The sequence below is a fragment of the Erythrolamprus reginae genome, chromosome Z, assembly GCF_031021105.1.
Source record: "Erythrolamprus reginae isolate rEryReg1 chromosome Z, rEryReg1.hap1, whole genome shotgun sequence".
Classification (NCBI taxonomy): Eukaryota; Metazoa; Chordata; class Lepidosauria; order Squamata; family Dipsadidae; genus Erythrolamprus; species Erythrolamprus reginae.
In genome coordinates, this window is record NC_091963.1 from 33,113,334 (window position 1) to 33,135,069 (window position 21,736).

At 38.4% G+C, this 21,736-nt stretch overlaps 1 protein-coding gene across 1 annotated transcript; it reads right to left on the bottom strand.

Annotated features, from left to right (window-relative positions):
* Positions 1-3,514: 3,514 nt before the first annotated feature.
* FAM133B (family with sequence similarity 133 member B) lies at positions 3,515-20,576 on the bottom strand. The gene is made up of 11 exons (XM_070729890.1): positions 20,466-20,576; positions 16,490-16,587; positions 15,590-15,668; positions 15,002-15,076; positions 14,803-14,835; positions 14,510-14,578; positions 12,701-12,796; positions 11,691-11,738; positions 8,226-8,321; positions 7,816-7,860; positions 3,515-5,353 (listed from the first exon to the last, which is right to left on the bottom strand). Exons 1-11 carry the CDS (start codon positions 20,487-20,489, stop codon positions 5,258-5,260), a joined length of 759 nt encoding a protein of 252 aa, XP_070585991.1. The 5' UTR covers positions 20,490-20,576; the 3' UTR covers positions 3,515-5,257.
* Between the last annotated feature and the right edge of the window lie 1,160 nt (positions 20,577-21,736).

Here is a 21,736-nt window from a genome sequence, read left to right on the forward strand (position 1 = left end):
CGGTAGTGACGATGTGATGTGGTTCTCAAAAGAGAGAAGGCAGGATATCTCCACCAATTAAGAGATCTGCAGACAGCCGGGGGGACCAGAATCCGGCAGGGGAGTTGCTGCATCCAGACTTCTGGAAGGCCAAAAGAAGCTATTGTAGCTCCCTAGAATGTAGGCATGCCCATGGGGTGATGGATATCACAGAGATCATCTTCCTAATAGGGTGGACAGTAGGGAAATCAGGACTCTATACTGGAGCTGAACAAAGTGGGCAAGCTCACCGAGGCTGTCCTGAGTTTCCTGGGACAAGGAGACCCTACATTCTAGGGAATCTATGACAGCACTCAGGTGGAGGAAGAAGATAGAAGCCTCAAGATGGCTCTTAGAAAGATTATCTGAGAAGCCATAGTGAAGCAGGGTAGACATAATGAGACTGAGCTGATTCATGGCCAATTGATGAGAACCCTAACAGTGAGGGTTCTTAAGTGAGCCGTCAGGACTTTCGTGAATATGAGGGGCTGAGGAAAGGCTGAAGGGGAGGGCTTAGTACTGAAGGTGTATAGCAGAACCGGGGGTATTGCCTGTGAACACAATAGATGGGAATATACAGGTAGGCTTCAGTGAGATCTATAGAAGCCATATAATCCCCTTAGCATATGCACCCCAGAATGGAGAGGAGGATATGCATCTTGAACTTCCAGAACTTCAAAATAGTAGTTCATATGTTTTAAGTTCAGGATTGCCCTCCATTCCCCTGAGGTTTGGGGGGGGGGGGGGCTACAAACAATATGGAGTAGAACACCAGCCCAATGTGGTCCTGGGGTACCTGCTAGAAGGCTCTAATATCCAACAGGTGTTTGAAAGCCTCATCCATAAGAGTTCTTTTAGCTGAATTTTGGGATACCGGGCAATTAAGAAAAAACCTTGGGGGAAATAGAAACTCCAGAAATGGTCCCTTGGACACTGTTTCCTTGACCAACCTGTCCTGGGTAAGGACTCCCACCAAGAGGCATAGAGAGACAGGCAGTCCCTGATGGAGGGATAAGATGGAGATTAATCTGGGGCGTCACAACCTCCTTTCTGGGAGAAGGAAGGAACAATCTTCTTTCAGTCCTGGATTCTACCAAGATGGGGTTCAGGATTTTGCCGAACAAGGATTGTCCCTTAAAGGGGATGGGCGTCAGTTGCCAGTTATGGTGTGCATCAATCTGCCACTGTCAGAGCCACTACGAAACTATCACCGCAATAGCTTTGACCTGCAGGGTGATGTCAGCTGAGAACTGAGTAGCCACTACCAGCTTGGTGATCTTGCTGGGGTCCCATGTCTGTTGAAGAAGTATGCTCTTGAAGCTGTCGGAGCCAGATGAGGGAGGACCTGTTGAAAAATGAGGCCAGTGATACTGCTCTGAAAGCTCAGGCAACCACCTGGTGCACCTTTTGTAGAGCCTGCACCGAATGCCTCTCCTCTGGTCGAAGAAGCTCCTCCAAGTCTCTCAGCATGGTGTTGGGGGAATAGAGGGCGGCCACTGGGAGATCTACGGAGGGTACGAGAGTACCTACGACAGGGGAGGAGTCACATTGAAAAACCGGTGGTCTGAAACGCAGGTGGAGAGGTCCAAGACCAGAGAGGACCACTGGCCTAGGACCATGTCTACAAACAATTGAGATGTGGGGACTGATTCATTTCCAGGGCCTATGTGATGAACAGAGGGTCCAAGGAGCCAGTGGAAGGGGCTGGTGCAATGTCTAACCTTGCCACAATCTTGGCTTTATACAAGAGAGAAATAATGCTGGGTTGAAAAAGGTAGAATAGCAGGGCTCCTGTGGGGTGAACCCTTCATCCTCCAACAAATTAATGTCAGTGAGACACCTTGTCTAACCAATCTGACAGCCCATCTCCTGACAAGCCCTGAGAATAGAAAATCGGGCTCTCTTTTGAAGGCCTGCTTGGGCACTCGACTTGCACGGAATGAGTGCGGGAGCTATTTTTAACAGTCTATAGATAAAACTCTCAGTGTCTATTCACCCCACATCCCTCATTCTGATGGGAGAGATGGAATAAGGGGAGTTGGGTTGTTTGTATATGATCAAGGGGACACAATCTGAAGTAAGTTGGGGGAAAGATCAAAAGCAATATGAGAAAATATTATTTTACTGAAAGAGTAGTAGATCCTTGGAACAAACTTCCAGCAGACGTGGTAGATAAATCCACAGTAACTGAATTTAAACATGCCTGGGATAAACATATATCCATCCTAAGATAAAATATAGAAAATAGTATAAGGGCAGACTAGATGGACCATGAGGTCTTTTTCTGCCGTCAGACTTCTATGTTTCTATGTCCCCTGTAGAAGCCGCCTGCCAATATATGGGATATAGGACCTCTTCTTACTTTGAAGATCTGTGGCAGTTATCAGAGCAGGAACAGGCCTCTTGTTGAAACATAGAAACATAGAAGTCTGACGGCAGAAAAAGACCTCCTGGTCCATCTAGTCTGCCCTTATACTATTTTCTGTATTTTATCTTAGGATGGATATGTGTTTATCCCAGGCATGTTTAAATTCAGTTACTGTGGATTTATCTACCACGTCTGCTGGAAGTTTGTTCCAGGGATCTACTACTCTTTCAGTAAAATAATATTTTCTCATGTTGCTTTTGATCTTTCCTCCAACTAACTTCAGATTGTGTCCCCTAGTTCTTGTGTTCACTTTCCTATTAAAAACACTTCCCTCCTGGACCTTATTTAACCCTTTAATATATTTAAATGTTTTGATCATGTCCCCCTTTTCCTTCTGTCCTCCAGACTATACAGATTGAGTTCATTAAGTCTTTCCTGATACATTTTATGCTTAAGACCTTCCACCATTCTTGTAGCCCGTCTTTGGACCCATTCAATTTTGTCAATATCTTTTTGTAGGTGAGGTTGCTCTTGTTGCCAAGGAGCACGGGTGGAGCTAAGGCTCTCTTTGATCCTCCTGGCAGCAAGATGACAGGTCCACAGGAATACAGTACATGGTTTGAAGATCAGAATTTTTACTAGAAAGGTGTTAGAAACTATCAGCCTAGGATGGAACAAGACCATGTCTGTCCAGACTCAGGACTGAGTCGTAACTGGGGGTCAGGATAAGGCAAGTCCTCAGAATTAAAATTAACAGACTCAGTCATCATCTAATTGGACAAGATCAATCCATAGTTCCACCCACTATGGAGAAATTCAGTTTTTCCTTCCTTTCTTAGGTATGCATAAAGACTGGAAGAAGTACCTTTCATCCACCCTGTACACTATTCATATAATATCTGTTGCCATAATTTGAACAAGTATTGACACAAACTTTTCAAGCAATAACAATACCATTTTACCAACCTATTATTTTCCCCTCCCTTTTTTTCTTAAACATGTACTTAGTAAGAGGCTGAAAAAGCAAATATTACCCAGTAATTTTAATGCCTCTTTACATAAAATGGTAAATGTGTATATTCACTGTGAATGTCACAGCTTATTTAGAATCTCACATGCAGAGAGGTATTTATTAAAGTACACACTTTATTGCTAAAGAAGCTAAAACAATACACATGTAATCCAGACCAAAGGAAATTTTAAAACATTGTATTTACAAAATGTCTGGCAGTTCGTGTATATCAGGACATAAATGTAAAATAAATCTACCACTGAACTTATATATAATAAAAACAGTTTCAATATGAAGCTGTCTGATAACATGGTTCAGCTTTTTACATGCTAAATATTTTCAGCAGCTGTACATTAATATAAGGATGATGTGATGTTGCATGTGAAACATAGTTAATAATTTAAAATTATTATTTCTGATAGTTAATAATTAAAAACACTGAGTATAATTGTATTCCTTAATTAGTTACAATGGTACAAAACCATGCAGAATAATTCTAAGTATGTTAAGAATAACAGTTTTTTTAAAATAACAAAAAACTATGATTAAAATCAATGTCACTAGATAATGGTTATGCATACTATCCCAATATTGTTTTAATTCAGTGGTAATAAAATCCTTAAAAACAGTGGTAATCAGCTGTGCTATATTAAATTGGTAGTTCTGTCTATTCCAGCAGCATATATAAAAACAGGAAAAAACTTAGATGGGAATATTAAGATATTTTTTTCTTTGTTATATATAAAGAATAGTGCCTTATATTTGAAGTTAAAATGAGGTAACTGAATTGTCAAATGGAGATCTTCACTTATTCCTATATGATACTTTTCTCTGTTACTAATACCAACATTAGAAGTGAACATGCCCAAAGGAAAAAGAATATCCATTTTTCATTTTTAAAACGTCAGCCCAGCATATATTTCATCATTAGAATTACATCATCCTGGATGAAAGATGAAAGTTTATTACACATGAAGTAAACAATAGCAGCCTATCATAATAAGCTCAGTTATAATTATTGGCCTAGCTAGTCTTCCACATTTCCATTGACTTTAATGGGGCATGCTCAGAAAATTTATAGTGAATTTTCCCTTAAATTCTTAAAAGAAAAAGATTGCAGTTTATATCATGGAGTATACTGAAACAATATTAGCAAAACTGTATTCATTTGTCAAATCAAACTATGTGCTCTAATCAACAACTTCAACCCCAAAACACAAGAACAAAATTATACATATCTAAAAAAAAGTAACATTTGTATATATTAATGCTACGTTTGCTATTCCAAAAATGGTATCAGTAAACATGAAATGTCACAGGAGTTGTTAAATGATATTCAATTCTGTAGAGGAATTTTGCAAATGTCTTTGTAATAGAAAATTAAGTTCATGACTAGTCTGTTAAAATAAAACACCCAAAGTCAACTTTGGTTTATAGATACAGGCCTCCTGATGTATCTTCAGGGAGTTGCCTTGTTCATTACAACAATGAAGCTGATTGACATCTGTTTTATCAGATCACATGCACATATCCCTGAATAAAGTAGGCAAAACCTTTTGGCATCCGTCCAGTTTTACTCTACTGCTCAATCATGTAAACCATGGAAAGGGTTTATTTCCAAATTTTCCTATTAGCTACTATAGTGCTAGAGAGGGGTACTATATATATATATACATATATAAATATATATATATAGCATCAGGCAACAACAATGGCTATTTCCAGCCCAAGGGCACTGGGCAAGCTGAATGTCTAGGTGTGCTCATGCAGTTGGCAGATGTTATCGTAATTTTCATAATTTGCAATTTTCTATAGTCTCTATAATTCTCATTGTACTTTTGATGAAAGAAAAACTTGACTTAAGTATTTTGGCTGAGAGCTTGGCTTGAGCCGGCTGTTTTCTTTTTCTTCTTTTTGCTGTGCTTCTTGTGTTTCTTTCGCTTTTTTGTTTTATCCTTTAAAAAGCAAAAGACAATTGTTATAATTTAATTAGTTAGTTATTAGATTTGTATGCCGCCCTTCTCCAAGGAGTCGGGGTGGCTAACAGCATATAATATAACAATACAGTACAACGGCAAACCTAATTAAATTTAAAATTACAATCTAAAAATCCAATATATATATATATATACTGTATTTTAATAAATATTTTTATTGAATATATACATTAAAAACAGGGTACAGAAAAGCAAAAGGGATATATATAATATACATTCTTACACATAGGTGGGGAGGGAGAAAAGAAGAAAGGTAGGGGCTTGGGGAAGAAGGGAAAGAGATATAAGGGGAGGAGGGATAGGAGATTGGAACAAAAGGGGAGTGGTAAGAAGAGAAGGCCAGCGTTAGAGCTGGGGCTTTCATGCTTTGCGGCCTGTGGTTTAAGCGTAGGTGGTGTAGATTTCCCTAAGGTTTTCTCCATATGCTTTTGATGTAATTGTTAGTGCCAATACATATCAGTGATTTAAGGGTTTGTTTTCTTTGTAATTTAAAGTTTGTGTCAATCGATGTTTACAGTTTGTCGTTTCAATTTAATGTTATGATTTGTGATGTGGGTTGCTAGTTTTTCAAGTTGTTTTTGTTGGATATTTTTCTTGATGGAGAAAAAAAGAAGAAATTATTTTAAAATCCAATATTTAAAAACAATCATGCCAGTTCAATCATACAACATACATCTCATTTCGTTGGCCAGGGGGCTGAGACCTAATTGCTCCAAGTCTGGCAACATAGGTGAGTCTTAAGACTCTTAACGGAACGCAAGGAGGATGGGGGCAGTGCGAATCTCCAGGGGGAGATGATTCCAGAGGGCTGCCCCCCCCCCAGAGAAGGCTCTTCCCCTAGGCCCCGCCAAGCGACATTGTCTGGGTGACGGGACCTGGAGAAGGCCAACTCTGTGGGACCTAATTGATCGCTGGGATTCATATGGCAGAAGGCGGTCCTGCAAGTAGTCTGGCCCGATGCCATGTAGGACTTTGTAGGCCATTACCAACACTCTGAATTGTGTCCGGAAACCAATCAGCAACCAATGCAGTCCGCGGAATGTTAGAGAAATATGGGCATGTGTAGGGAGGCCCATGACTGCTCGCGCGGCTGCATTTTGCACAATTTGAAGTTTCCAAACACTCTTCAGAGGTAGCCCCATGTAGAGACCATTGCAGTAGTCAAATCTCGAGGGGATAAAGGCATGAGCAAATGTGAGCTGAGACTCCCTATCCAAATAGGGCCACAACTGGTTCACCAGGCGAACCTTGAAAGATGCCCCCTCGCCACAGCCAAAAGGTGATGGTCTAAAGTTAGGTGTGGATCGAGGAGGACTCCCAAGTTGCGTACCCTCTTTGAGGGGGGGTCAGAATTCCCCCCCCCCCAGAGTAATGGATGGACAGATGGACATGTCCTCAGGAGGCAGAACCCACAGCCACTCCGTCTTGTCAGGGTTAAGTCTGAGTCTGTTAATACCTATGCAGCCTCCAGACACCGGCACATCACCTCCACTGCTTCACTGAGTGGACACGGGGTGGAAATGTATAGCTGAGTATCATCAGCATACTGATGGTAACTCATCCCATGCCCTAGGATGATCTCACCCAGCGGTTTCATATGGATATTAAACAGCAGGGGGGAGAGGACTGACCCTTGTGGAACCCCACAAGGGAGAGACCTAAGAGTCAACCTTGACCACCTGCTAACACCAACTGCAGCCGACCAGAAAGGTAGGAGGAGAACCACCGTAAATGGTGCCTCCCACTCCCAGCCCCTCCTGTCGGCGCAAAAGGATACCATGGTCGATGGTATCGAAAGCCTCTGAGAGGTCAAGGTGCACCAGGGTAGAGGATAAGTCTTCGGAGAGGGGCGGCATACAAATCTAATAAACTATAAACTAACTATAAACTATAAACCCCTATCCCGGGCCCGCCAGAGATCATCCATCAGCAGTTTCCGTGCTGTAGCAGGGTCTGAATCCTGACTATTGAGGGCCCAGATAATCGGCTTCATCCAAGGACCGTTGGAGCTGGAACGGTTGGGGAAGGTTGGAGAATGGACGATAGTTGTTAAATACAGCTGGGTCCAGGAAAGGCTTCTTGAGAGGGCACACAAGTGCCTCCTCGTAGGACCCCTCCCTCAGAGAAGCGTTGATAATCTCCTGGACCCAGCTCCGTGTCACCTCTCTGCTGGCCAAAACCAGCCAGGAGGGACAAAGGTCCAACAAACAGGTGACGGAGCTCACAGCTCCCATGTATACTGAAACTACCTGATTCCAATTCATGTTTTATCTTTAAATGCATTTTCAAGAAAAGAATTAATTATTCATATAATAAAGTCACAAGAAACTAGAGCAATTGAAATAGGTAGGTTTGCCCCAGCATATATACAGTACAGTATTGATATAACATTAGGAGTTTAAAGTTCTTAATAAGCTTACATTTTTTTCTTTTTCTTCACTGTTTTTCTTCTTTTTTACTTGTACCTAAGTGTGAAAAAGCAGAATGACAGAATAAACATTTTACAAAAAGGCTAAAAAACTGAACTAGCAACCTGATATAAATTTGGAAAAATAGGACTACTTCTCCAGTAGTTATTTTGTACTCCCCGACAATTTCCTGTTTTCTAATTCTGCTGCTATACCTAAACTTTTCAGGAACCCCACAACCTACATTTTGGAGTTCCGCATTGTAGAAAGAAGTACTGTATGTAAGAAAGATCTTAATTGGGTTTCTTAATTCATAGTCATCTAAAGCAGCAGATATGGGGAAAATGGACAGATATTTTTGCATATGCATATGAATGGAGAACTTGGTGAACATTTTTAAATTGTGTAAATACTTTGCTTACCTCTTCTGTTTCAAACGATTCCAATGAAGAATCTGATGGCAATAATTCTTCCATATGATCTGCTTTTATTCTTTTCCTAACAAGACTTTTGGAATCCTAGATAAGATGAAACATTTTGTTATGATCACCTTTGAAAACTTACATTTCCTCTGATAAAGAGTGGGATTAGCCCCTCTTTCTTCAACTTTCTTGTTTTTTGCCATTGCCAGGTATTGCTATTTGCTTTTCTAAAAATGTACTGACTATACAGTATAATACTTTGAAGACTAGAAAAGAGACACAGCAAGTATTACATGGCCAGCATACACAGAGAGAGAAAGAGAAAGAGAAAGAGAAACAAAGAATGCAGGCAAATTAGTTAACAACAAACCGGGGCAATAGCTAAGAGCAGGAAAATTTAAGAGATGGAACGATTCTGGATAGTAACAGACAGCAAAATGCTACCTCTGAAAAGAAGTTGAAAAAACAATAACCACCTAGTTAGCTGCTGCAAGAAGACTGTGCAGACTTATAACAAAAGCATGACAAAATAGCTTTTTGTAAACAATTGTTGATAAGAAAGACTAAAATGCCTGAATAATGGACATTGCAATATCTGGAGACAAAGTAGAAGAGAAACAATTGGGGAATACAGTGGTCCCTTAACTTTTGTGGGGGATAGGTTCCAAGACCGCCTGCGAAAATCAAATTTCCGCGAAGTAGAGACACTCCCTTCCTTCCTTTCTTCCTCCCCCTCCCTCCTCCATTCCTTACCCACAGAACCTGCAGGGGCAACGGGGTGGCAAGCTGGGAGCTTTGCTGCGCTCTAGGGCACAGGTGGTGGCGGCAGAGGCTGGAGCGGAGGCCGGAGGTGCAATCTGGGCAGCGGTGGCTGACAGGAGACATATGAGCCGACAGACAGCTGAGAGGCCGATCTGCGGCAGTGGCGGTGGCAGGGGTCACGTGGGCCACCAAACAGCTGAGGTCCCTGCGGCGGCAAGATTGGCTGTGGCGGTGGCAGGTGTCACGTGGGCCACTATACAGCTGAGGGCCCCGACGGTGGCGAGTTTGGCGGTGGTGGCAGGGGTCACGTGGGTCGCCAAACAGCTGAGGGCCCTGCGGCGGTGAGATCAGTGGCAGCAAAATTGGCAGTGGCAGCAGCAGTCCACAATGGGTTGGCACACAGGTATGCCGGCGTCTCCCATGGGTGGCTCCGGCAGCTCCGGTACTCAGGGTCAGGGAAGGGAAAGCTCAAGGCAAGAGGGATCCAGGTCAGGACTCGAAGCTAGGATTCCGGGCCGGTCAGCTGGAAGGTCGGACGCTACCACTAAGGAAGACGGCTTAGGTCGGTGGGAGAAGAATAGGCGGCTGCAGGCAGCAGTAAGGCTCAGCTTCAAGTGGAATGTACCAACGCTCCGAGAATTAAAGGGGAGGGATCGGGAGGCTGGGGCAGAAGCGGGACTTTTATTTAAAGATGGTTTCTTTAAATAAATTTTAAAAATCAAAAAAAATACCACGGGTTTTCAAAATTTTATTTATTTATTTATTTTTTTGAAAACCCGTGGTATAGGCTTTCCGCAAAAGTCAGACCCGCAAAAGTCAAGGGACCACTGTATTACAAAATACAACTTGCAAATAGAAGTAAAATGACTATGGCAAAAAAAAAGCCATCCCTATGCCTTTGCAACATACTTGAACACCTTCAGCACTGACAAAATAATCATTAGTTAATTGCAAAAGGCAATTTACTTGGAGTAGCTTGCATCCTGCAACAGTACCTTTAATACTGTCAAATAATGGCTTTGTGAGATACATGAGGACTTAAGTTGATGAAAATTCCAAATTTCAAATCTAAACATCTGTCTAACTATGCAATCTAACATAATAATAGTAATATTATAGAAACATAGAAGTCTGACGGCAGAAAAAGACCTCGTGGTCCATCTAGTCTGCCCTTATACAATTTTCTGTATTTTATCTTAGGATGGATATATGTTTATCCCAGGCATGTTTAAATTCAGTTACTGTGGATTTATCTACCACATCTGCTGGAAGTTTGTTCCAAGGATCTACTACTCTTTCAGTAAAATAATATTTTCTCATGTTGCTTTTGATCTTTTCCCCAACTAACTTCAGATTGTGTCCCCTTGTTCTTGTGTTCACTTTCCTATTAAAAACACTTCCCTCCTAGACCTTATTTAACCCTTTAATATATTTAAATGTTTCGATCATGTCCCCCCTTTTCCTTCTGTCCTCCAGACTATACAGATTGAGTTCATTAAGTCTTTCCTGATACGTTTTATGCTTAAGACCTTCCACCATTCTTGTAGCCCGTCTTTGGACCCGTTCAATTTTGTCAATATCTTTTTGTAGGTGAGGTCTCCAGAACTGAACACAGTATTCCAAATGTGGTCTCACCAGCATTCTATATAGCGGGATCATAATCTCCCTCTTCCTGCTTGTTATACCTCTAGCTATGCAGCCAAGCATCCTACTTGCTTTCCCTACCGCCTGACTGCACTGTTCACCCATTTTGAGACTGTCAGAAATCACTACCCCTAAATCCTTTTCTTCTGAAGTATTTGCTAACACAGAACTGCCAATGCAATACTCAGATTGAGGATTCCTTTCCCCCAAGTGCATTATTTTACATTTGGAAACATTAAACTGCAGTTTCCATTGCTTTGACCATTTATCTAGTAAAGCTAAATCATTTACCATATTACAGACGCCTCCAGGAATATCAACCCTATTGCACACATTAATTATGATTAATAATATAATAATGATTATTTCAAAATATAAACAAATAAATTTGTGCCATATAACTCACCAGATTTAACTATGGTTGAAAGACAAAAGTATGGGTAATTAATGTGACAATAGCAGGGACAATTAAACAGAATTGGAAAATATTACAAAGTATCAAGATTTGAAAATCAAAATTGGAACATTATGAAATAACCAGCAGTGGTGATCCCAGTAGTTACAGGGATATTGATTGCCATACCAAAAAGCCTTGGATGACACTTAGACAATCTGCACATTGTCAAAATTTGCATCTGCTAATTATGTGTATAAAACCTAACATTATATATGTGATGTTATGTATGTTTTTGATGTGGAGGAAAAAGAAAAGAAAACTTGATTCAAATGAAGGCCAACACCAACTAAAGAAGCAGCTATGATTTCACCTTGTTATTTATTTAAGAACAAAATCAAGTCCAATTGCTGATTGCCTGACCAACCATAATAATAAAAATATACTTTTCATTAAATTAATAAATACTTAGTGGTCAACTGATATAATGGATGTAAAGATCAGATTTTGGGATTACTTTTCCAAACAACTAGCAATTTTAATGCTAAACAGCCGTTACTTTCAGAGTCTTTTTACAATTAGGCAATTAGGAACTTTCATTTAGTTATTCTATAATTAGACATTTATTTTCAAAGATTTTTTAAAGTACTATGAAACTGTTTTACCTTATCTCGTTCATAATCTTCCTTTGTCCGTTTAGTTCTTAAACTATCCTAAATAATAATACAAACATTATTAAAAACAGTATTAATAAAAGTGTACACTTAAATTTGCTTCTGTATAAGCAAATAGTGCAGAAGTATTGGCAATTGGTACAGTGATACCTTGTCTTACAAACTTAATTGGTTCTGGGACGAGCTTCTTAAGGTGAAAAGTTTGTAAGATGAAACAATGTTTCCCAAAGGAATCAATGGAAAAGCGATTAATGCGTGCAAGCCCAAAATTCACCCCCTTTGCCAGCCGAAGCGCCTGTTTTTGCACTGCTGGGATTCCCCCGAGGCTTCCCTCCATGGGAAACCCCACCTCTGGACTTCCATGTTTTTTTGATGCTGCAGGGGAATCCCAGCATTGCAAAAATGAGCGCTTCGCTGGCAATGGAAGTCCAGAGGTGGGGTTTCCCAGTGAAGGAAGCATCAGTGAAATCGTAGCATCGCAAAAACACCAATGTCCTCGAAACGCCACCTCTGGACCTCAGTGTTTTTGCAATGCTGTGATTTCACTGAGGCTCCCCTCGCTGGAGGGGAGCCTCAGGGGAATCCGAGCAGCGCAAAAACGGGTGCTTCGCTGGCAACGGAAGTCCGGAGGCGGGGCATCCCAGCGGCCTCGGTGGGTTTGTAAGGTGAAAATAGTTTGTAAGAAGAGGCAAAACAATCTTAAACCCTGGGTTTGTATCTCAAAAAGTTTGAATGATGAGGCGTTTGTAAGACGAGGTATCACTTCTGGAAATGGAATAATCAAAACAGTTTCAATGAAAAATAAGACAACAATGATACAGTATGTATCATTGTTGCAATACAGCAAGTAGAGCAAACATTGCACCAGTTTAGAACAAAGCACAAAGAGAGGTTCAAATTTCATTCATATTCCACATGCATTTCTGCCACTGGGGCATGCTAATCAATGTGAAAGTTTCATTAATAAATTAGGTAAGGATAGTTTTTTTTTTTTACTTTACCTTGCTATCTGAATCAAAGTCTGAACTAGAGCTTTCAGATGACTTCTGTAGGGAGTGATATTTTTTTTTCTTTCTCTTTTTTCCTTGTTTCTTATCCTAACCATGAATATGATAAGAAAATTATTAGATTTTATTCAGATTAAATCATTTCAGATATAAACATAAACACATTTTCTTAACGAATAACTGGGTTTTATGTTGTCCTTCCCATTTCTATAATGATAGCATTTCTGTTTAATGTCTTTATTTAATAATTCTTCACCAATTGTCATTTTAATATTCTGACTTCATTGACTGAATTCAAAGATCAAAAAGGTATAAGAAAATTTTTCAGATAAAGTCTCTTACTCCCATATCCTTTTATACAACCTTTATGTTGTATAACAGTTTTTTTAGTAAATATCAAACAGGAATTTTCTTTATATTTCACTATTCTGTGTTGTGAAGTGTCAAAAGGGATTGGAACTAATATGGTTATCTTCTTCTGCTACTTCTTCTCTGCCAGGAAATATTAGAAGATGGATAACTGATAAGGAGAAAGGATGCTTATCTTTGTGACTAAGATGTTTCCATCCAGATTCCTCCAAAAATTTACTTCAAGAGATCTATACAGCATGCATGCTAAAATCATGACTAGGAAACCAGTAAAATCTACATTTTTCTCTAAAAAGAATATAATACATTATTCTAGTCTGAGAATTTATTTTTACAAAGGTTCAGGGCATCATGTCATTCTGCTAAAAATTGAGCATTCAGTAAGGATGCTTAAACACTTGTATACTGCAAAAGGAGGGTCCTCAACAATGATGCATGTTGTTTTAGAAATGTAATTGCCTGTTTAATACATGTATTAGGAGAGCTTCATTTCAACATTTTCTTTTTTTCTACAAAATTGTTCATTTTTGCTGGTACAGTATTCCCTCGATTTTCGCGGGTTTGAACTTTGTGAAACGTCTATACCACGCTTTTTCAAAAATATTAATTAAAAAATACTTCGCGGTTTCCCCCCCTATATCACGGTTTTTCCCGCCCGATGACGTCATATGTCATTGCCAAACCTTCGTCTGCCTTTAAAAAACATTTTTTAAAATAAACTTTAATAAATAAACATGGTGAGTAATAATCTAAATCGTTGCTAAGGGAATGGGAAATTGTAATTTAGGGGTTTAAAGTGTTAAGGGAAGGCTTGGGATACTATTCATAGCCAAAAATAGTGTATTTACTTCCGCATTTCTACTTCGCGGAAATTCAACTTTCGTGGGCGGTCTCGGAACGCATCCCCTGCGAAAATCGAGGGAACACTGTATTCACTTATTTTACAGTCCATTGAGAAATAGCACAAGTTGTTTCCGATGAAAAAAATATGTAAAATATTTCTACAAATTTCCCAAATTCAGTAGCTCACACTATTAGCACCAACAGGAGATAGTGGGATTTCATAAAGAGTACTCTTTCCTAAACTTCAGGGATGATTCTTTGCTTTTCGCAAGCAATTATGGGAGGTTAATACAAGATGAAAGGTGAAAATACGGTATGGTTTCATTTTCCTCTAATTCTCCTCTAACTCTCTGGAACAGATTTTTCAGAGAATAGCAGAGATTTACTTCAGACAGAGATTTACTTCAGACAGCAGAATACAATGACTCTAGTATCAGTTCAACAAACTTAGGGATGCCCTGTCCTTCAGATGGCTTTAAAAACCACTTTCTTAAATGATTTCTGACATTTCAATGAAAATGACATTGCTTCTCCTCCATTTAGACACTCATTTTGAATATGAAATTACAGAAAGTTACAATTCAGTCTTACCTCATCTTCAACATCAGATGAACTGCTGGAAGAATCAGAGCTTGATGAGGAAGAGGAAGATGGAGACAACTTGACCAAAGACAACAAAACGTAAATTTGTGAGATGCAGAATTTGTCAGCAGAAAAATTAATCCCCTGACCCTGAAATTTATGGATATTATCCGAAGCCACACCGCCTGCATTTAAAAACCAGTATTTAACATTCATAATAAAAATCCGAAGATCACCCTTTCCCTTCTAAACAAGTTATCTTGGGTCTTAGAGGTTGAAAAATAAATGAAATCTTTGCTCACCCTACTGGATTTCTTCTTCTCTTTTTTCTTCTTCTAAAAAAAGGAATTTTTTTTTCATTAATATGTTTGAATGAGGTTAACATTTTTGAAGTGTATTCTATTATAACAGCTACAATAATGCACTTAAAGCAAAGACTATTGTAACCGGAAAATTTCAAAGCCCTAGTTCTGCATAGAATACGTATACAAGGGCATTTACCTCTTTCTTTCTTGAAGTGCTCTCATTTCCACTTAACAATTTCTCTCTATGCTTTTCCAGTTCTTTTTTCCAGTTCTGAAAAAAATTGAAAAAAAATTATGAGTATTTCTCAAGTATCCTTTGGATTACCTTTATTGTCCCTAACTCAAAAGAGCGATGTCTAAGATGGGAAATTTGAAATAATTAGATTGGAATTCTATATCCATTCTCCTGGAAAATCCCACTGAACCCATTCATTCATTTATACAATTTATACTCGGGAAAATTCCTGTTCCCTTTTTAATAGGATTGTACTACTAGGCTTCATTACAGAGGTAGTCACTACTGCAACCGAGTCCCTTATAATTTGTTGGATGTCACAGAAAGAATTAGGATAAAACGTGCATAATTGTTTCCGTATCTTATATACAACAGTAATGTGACTTTTCTCAACTATCTTTCTTAATCTGGTAGATTAAAATACTTAACATTTATAGCCAATATTAAGTACTTGAGGTACTTAATATTCAATCAGTATTAAGAGATGAATATTTGTAATAACATAGGTATAAAATCTAGGGTTGCCTCTATATTAATCAAATAACAAACCTCATTCATTCTTTCTTCAAATTCTGCTAAGGCCTTTGAACCTTTCTTCTTCTTTTCTAGTTGTTCTTTTACTTCTTCCCTTTAATGAAAAAATATATAACATGTAACTGATGCCAGTACATAAGTTTAGATCTGAAAATAATTCTGGACGCTCTCTGAACTTGATGGGGGTTTTCTAGACCTTTCATTACCAAATCATGAAGCATCATCAGTGCAGATATTGATTTAAAGAAACTGAAAGAAAACTTGCTCTCTTTCTCTATTTATCCACCTCAAGTGAAACTGTGGTTTTATGTAATTGTGGTGTTCATTCATGAAGAATGCAACTTCTATCAAATGGAAATCTGAAAAAACTTCGTGAAACGTATCTAGATCTACATTCAAAAATTGGGCAGGAACAGTAATCTTAAAAGGTAGAATAATAAATTTAAGGGATGAAATTTTATTTATTGAATTTATATAGCTGCCATCTCACATACACAACTCTGGCAACTAACCATCAATTATGCAGTTGAATTTCCCACATTTGGGGAAATTGTAGAGGACAGTTCATTTGGAATGAAATTGTGAGCCTCACCCTTTAAAACTTCACCATCTAGGATTCTATCCTGCTGATAAAAGCCTTAATGTATTTGTAAATCTTAAATAATTTTATTTTGCCCCAAAAGTAAAAACATAAAACATGACTCAAATTTGGGGTCTATCCACATTTGGATGAATCCCAGAAATCAGCAGAGGGGTTGTACCCCATATGGAGACCTCAAACTCCATTTTCCATGTTCTGATTTAATATCATATATGAACTAGTCACAGCTGTTATATATTAAGACAAACTTTACTACTTCTCTTTCTTTACAACGTAATCTTATAAAAGGAACAAAGTGATCATTTGTAGCATACCATGTTGGTCTTGGTCTGTTCAAGTAATCTTGTATCGTAGGTCCTGAAGACGGAGCAGGACCTCGTGATCTAGCCATTGCTATAGGATTCATATATGCCTTAAATATGACAAAGAAAGAATGAGACAATATTAAATTATTCCAATCTGAAACCCTTAAAAACAGCTTCTTTTAATTTCCAAAAATGATATATTTAGCCCATCTACATAAATTACCAACTTAATAGAATTTTTAATCTTGGAAAACAACATTATTGAGACAATATATTTGGACGGCTTCACTTTTTGGTGATGTATCTCCTTTCTCTCCACCTGTTATAAAAAGTTAGTATTAAAATGTATATATTTACTGTCAAATTTTTATATATTAATAAAATGAAATATATTTATATACATTAAAAAATTCGCAGTCAATAATGAAATATACTAAATACATTTAAAGCAGTGTACAAGTCTACAGAGAGGGGCGGTATACAAATCTAATAAAATAAATAAATAAATAAGGCACCTGGGGATGGAGAGGCAGTATGCTAGGACATTTCTTACTCTTAATTTGCCTCAGCAAAAGCTGTGTACAATTGGACTCTGGAAAATCATTCTGCTCAAAAAAAATTGAATGAAACTAACACAGAGAATTATCTAATGCTGTAATAGTATCTTACGAGAGGATAGCAACAAAATAAATATCCTTATAGTACCATTAAGACTAATAAATGTATTTATTTATTTATTTTATTTATTATTTAGATTTGTATGCCGCCCCTCTCCGTGAACTCGGGGCGGCTCACAACAGGCATAAACAAATCGTACAAATCCAAATAGATTCAAATAAATTTAAATATTTTAAAAAGTTTTAAAAAGAACTAACAAGCACACACACAAACATACCATACATAAATTGTACGGGCCCGGGGGAGAAGGCTCTTCCCCTGGGGCCCGCCAACCGACATTGTTTAGTTGACGGGACCCGGAGAAGGCCCACTCTGTGGGACCTAATCGGTCGCTGGGATTCGTGCGGCAGGAGGCGGTCTCGTAGGTATTCTGGTCCAATGCCATGAAGGGCTTTAAAGGTCATAACCAACACTTTGAATTGTGACCGGAAATTGATCGGCAACCAATGCAGACTGCGGAGTGATGCGAAACATGGGCATACCTAGGTAAGCCCATGACTGCTGTCGCAGCTGCATTCTGCACGATCTGAAGTTTCCGAACACTTTTCAAAGGTAGCCCCATGTAGAGAGCGTTACAGTAGTCGAATCTCGAGGTGATGATCACTAAACTTGCTAAAAGAATAAGGTATGAGAGAGAATGAATGAGGTGCCTACATTTCCTTTCACTAATTACTACATCAGTTTTTGATGACCTTTTAAAAACTAGCTACACATTCAAAACATAGTTAAACATAGTATCTTATATATAAAATGAAAGCTGGGGTGGAGATGACTAATTATAGCATAAAATGAGAAGGGTGTAGACAACTACTCCTGTATCATTACCTCCTTTTCAAATTTCTGACATATTTCCTACCTCCCTATGCAATCCCAAACATATATTTTCATTGTTAGAAATCTTCAGCGAAGAACAGTTTGTAATAAATAGAACACAGAAATATTCAATATTGCCATTTCATAATCTATTTTTTAATTAAAATACATAAAATAACTATTAGAATATTATTTTTAATGAAGCTATTGTATGTAAATGCAATCTTGAAAACATACATTTATGTTATATATCTGACCTAGACATGCATATCTAGGGCAGAATGCAGCCGCGCAAGTAGTCATGGGCCTCCCAAGGCATGCCCATGTTTCTCCAGCACTTCATGGATTGCATTGGCTGCCGATTGGTTTCCGGACGCAATTCAAAGTATTGGTTATGACCTATAAAGCCCTATATGGCATCAGACCAGATTACTTCCAGGACCACCTCTTATTTATTTTATTTATTATTTAGATTTGTATGCCGCCCCTCTCCAAAGACTCGGAGTCCCAGCGACCAGTCAGGTCCCATAGAGTCGGTCTTCTCCAGGTCCCGTCAACTAGACAATGACATTTGACGGGGCCTAGGGGAAGAGCCTTCTCTGTGGGGGCCCTAGCTCTCTGGAATCAGCATCCCCAGAGATTCATATTGCCCCCACCCTTCTCACTTTCCATAAGAACTTGAAAACCCATCGATGTCGCTAGGCTTGGAGTCATTAGACCCTAGCTTCTAGCCGGCGAGTGTGATGTATGTTTGTTGTTCGAATGTGAATGAATGATTTTTAATGTTCCAGGGGTTTTAGAATAGTTAGTTATATTAATTGAATTTTAAATGTTTATATTGTATACTTTAAAAAAATAATGTTGTGAGCTGCCCCGAGTTCAGGGAGGGGGCAGCATACAAATCCAATAAATAAAATACTAAATACTATTAGTTACAGATTTAATCTGTAGGTTATCATGAAACTTATAAGAAATTACTCTTTTCTGTATCAATGTTTTTTCTTTCCCCATAAGGCATTCATTATTTAATATAGACATTATTGTTTCCTACGTACATTGTCAACATCCATTATGTTTGACCTACTGGTCATTTAATATGAGTAGTTTCTGGATTCTACACAACAAGCAATTGAAACATCAAGCTCATCCCAGCTATCTTTGGGAAGTTTCTTTGCTTTCTATTTTTTTTCACAATTTTTCTGGTTTAAATAAAATAGCCTCAAAGTGACCCTTGAAACCTGATAAATAAACAAACAATTGAAGTTTTATTTTAGGCAGAATTTTACTTATACAAAGTGAGTAATCAAGCTGCCTATAAAATATCTCATTTATAATATTAGCATACAAATCTTTGTTTTAAAGTGGCCTGTTTTATAATAGATTTATTACTGTCTGTATTCTTTTTTAAAGGTTATTTACAGAGAGAAATAAGAAACTTCCCCCCATTTTTAACATTTCACTGACAGTGTACTATGTTTGCTAAATGCTTTTCTGGTCTTAAGAGCAAATAATTATCATTGAATGCAATGCAGTTTTTACTTAAAACTAATATAATTAGTCATATCTATGTTTTCAGTGTAAGCAGTTTTTAGTTAGGACAAATATAATTAGCCATATCTATGTTTTCAGTGTATTCTTAGGAATTTAACAAAAACAGTCTCTTCAAACTGGCAAATAAAGATAGCACATTCCCTAAAAAGCACAGCTCAACAGATAGAAGCTTTTAGCACGTTTAGCTTTTGACTACACTTTTGGATAGATCTTACTGCTCTCTATATAAGTGTGCCTCTCAAGTCTACCTAAACAATCTATACATTTTCATGTGATTATTAATTTCTCTTAAAGCACAAAACTCCAAGACAAAAAACAGTGGGCTTAAGTTTTGAAATACAAAAACCGGAACTCCGATTAATTTATAATGAAGGACCTAAGAAACAAAAACACACAAACAAACAAACACACACACACACTCCATATAAGATCAGACATGTCCTTTAAAAAAAAATCCAGGTTACTTTTCAATCTCATCACATAATTGAGATGAAAAATGCACATGTACAGAGGGGCCCAACTTATTACTTTGCTTTCATGACAGTCGGAGAAATGTTTCTGATTGTCATGGGCTTGGTAGTCCTTTGAATAGGAAAGGTGGGGGTCTGAAAGAGGGTTTTTTGGGGGGGGGCAAAAAACCCTCTCTCAGACCCCCACCTTTCCTATTCAAAGGACTACCAACCCCATGACAATCAGAACTATTTTTAGTAGCTCACCCCTTTTGTCAACGCCAAAAAGGAAAGGTCTGCAGAATGTCTCTGACAGACAGTGGCTCGGCGCCCCCCCAACCCAACCCACCCACTCAATTTCAAAGGTGGTCGCATAACCACCGCCTGCCTCCCGAGTCCTTCATCCCAACCCAGGCCAGTAGGGAAGGTACCCTTTCTTCGAAACCTCTGCCGTTTCGATCGCGCTTCTAAAGAGAGAGACTTAGCTTACGCACCACCCGGTTATCCCTCTTCCCCATGGCTGCCAGGAATCCTGGAACCCCAGCGACGAAAACCAAACCGGCCTAGCTGGAGCCCCTTTCTCTGCTATACCGTCAAGTTTTTAACATCAGATATTACGGAGCATGCTCAGTGACGCCGAACATGCTCAGTGACAGCCATTGAAGCCACTTGCCCTTCTTTGTTTGCCCTCACGAGAAGAGCGAAAGGGTTGTAAGAAAGAAGTCGGGCGTTTAGTTTGTGTGTGGCTGTAGTATGATTTTATTCCTTTTTTAAAAAAAATACTTACTTCGAAGCTGATCTTTAAATAGTTAAAATATTGCAGGGGTAAATATAGGAGAGTGAATGCGACCGCAATAAGGTGAGAGCCCCCCCTCCCCCGTTGCTAAAACTGTGGGCGTAGGGACGAAGTGTTCATTTGTTCTCGGTTTGTTTTTTTATTCGCGGGAGATTTAAAAGAGCTGAGATCTGTAAAGGGAACACTTCCTATGACGTTGGATGTAAAATACTAAAAATGTTTACGAAAAAAGCACGGATCGTATCAAGTCATCTTTGTAATGAGGATATGGGTAAAAAAAATTCAATAGAGTACTGGGAATAAGTAAAAAACTTGAGCAGTGAGAAAAACTTACAGCAGTGTTTCCCAATTTAAATTTTTTAAGATGTCCATTCTCCAGAATTTCCCAGACAGTTTATTCACTGGAGAATTCTGGGAACTGAAGTCCACACATCTTAAAAAGTACCACATTTTTATATTATTAAACTCTTGAACTGGATAGCCATGAGGAAATCTTGGATTTAGTCCTAGATCTGGTCAGTCCAGATAGATCAATGTATCCTATTGTACAATCTCACAGAAATATTTCAATTTGTTTTTTATGTTACCTATAGTCAATAGTGACTAGTGGAGTAATACACAGGAATTTCTTTTTTAAAAAAAAAAACCCTTTGTAACCTTTATAGATTTTATAAATAAAGGATTCAATATTCTATGAAATATTCTAGAAGAAATTAACTACTGCTTTGATTGATCAATGTCTCCTCAAATTAAATATACTACTGTCCCATGGCACTATTGTTAAATTGAGAAATTACTATTTAAGCAACTTTCTCGCTGGCTAGATAAAGTTTGGTTCTATAAAGAAGACAACAGTGATTTAACATACACTATGTGCACAATTATTAACTGCCATATTTTATAGCAATCGCACATAGACTTTATGAATATTTTCTGCCTCCAAGCTTTATAAACTTGAATGCTTAGTGG

Coding starts and splice junctions, on each gene's coding strand:
- FAM133B (XM_070729890.1), bottom strand. CDS start 20,489: ATGGGGAAGAGGGATAACCGGGTG. Junction 12,797..14,509: donor CATCTGATGTTGAAGATGAG/GTAAGACTGAAT, acceptor ATTCATGGTTAG/GATAAGAAACAAGGAAAAAA. Junction 7,861..8,225: donor AATCGTTTGAAACAGAAGAG/GTAAGCAAAGTA, acceptor TTTCACACTTAG/GTACAAGTAAAAAAGAAGAA.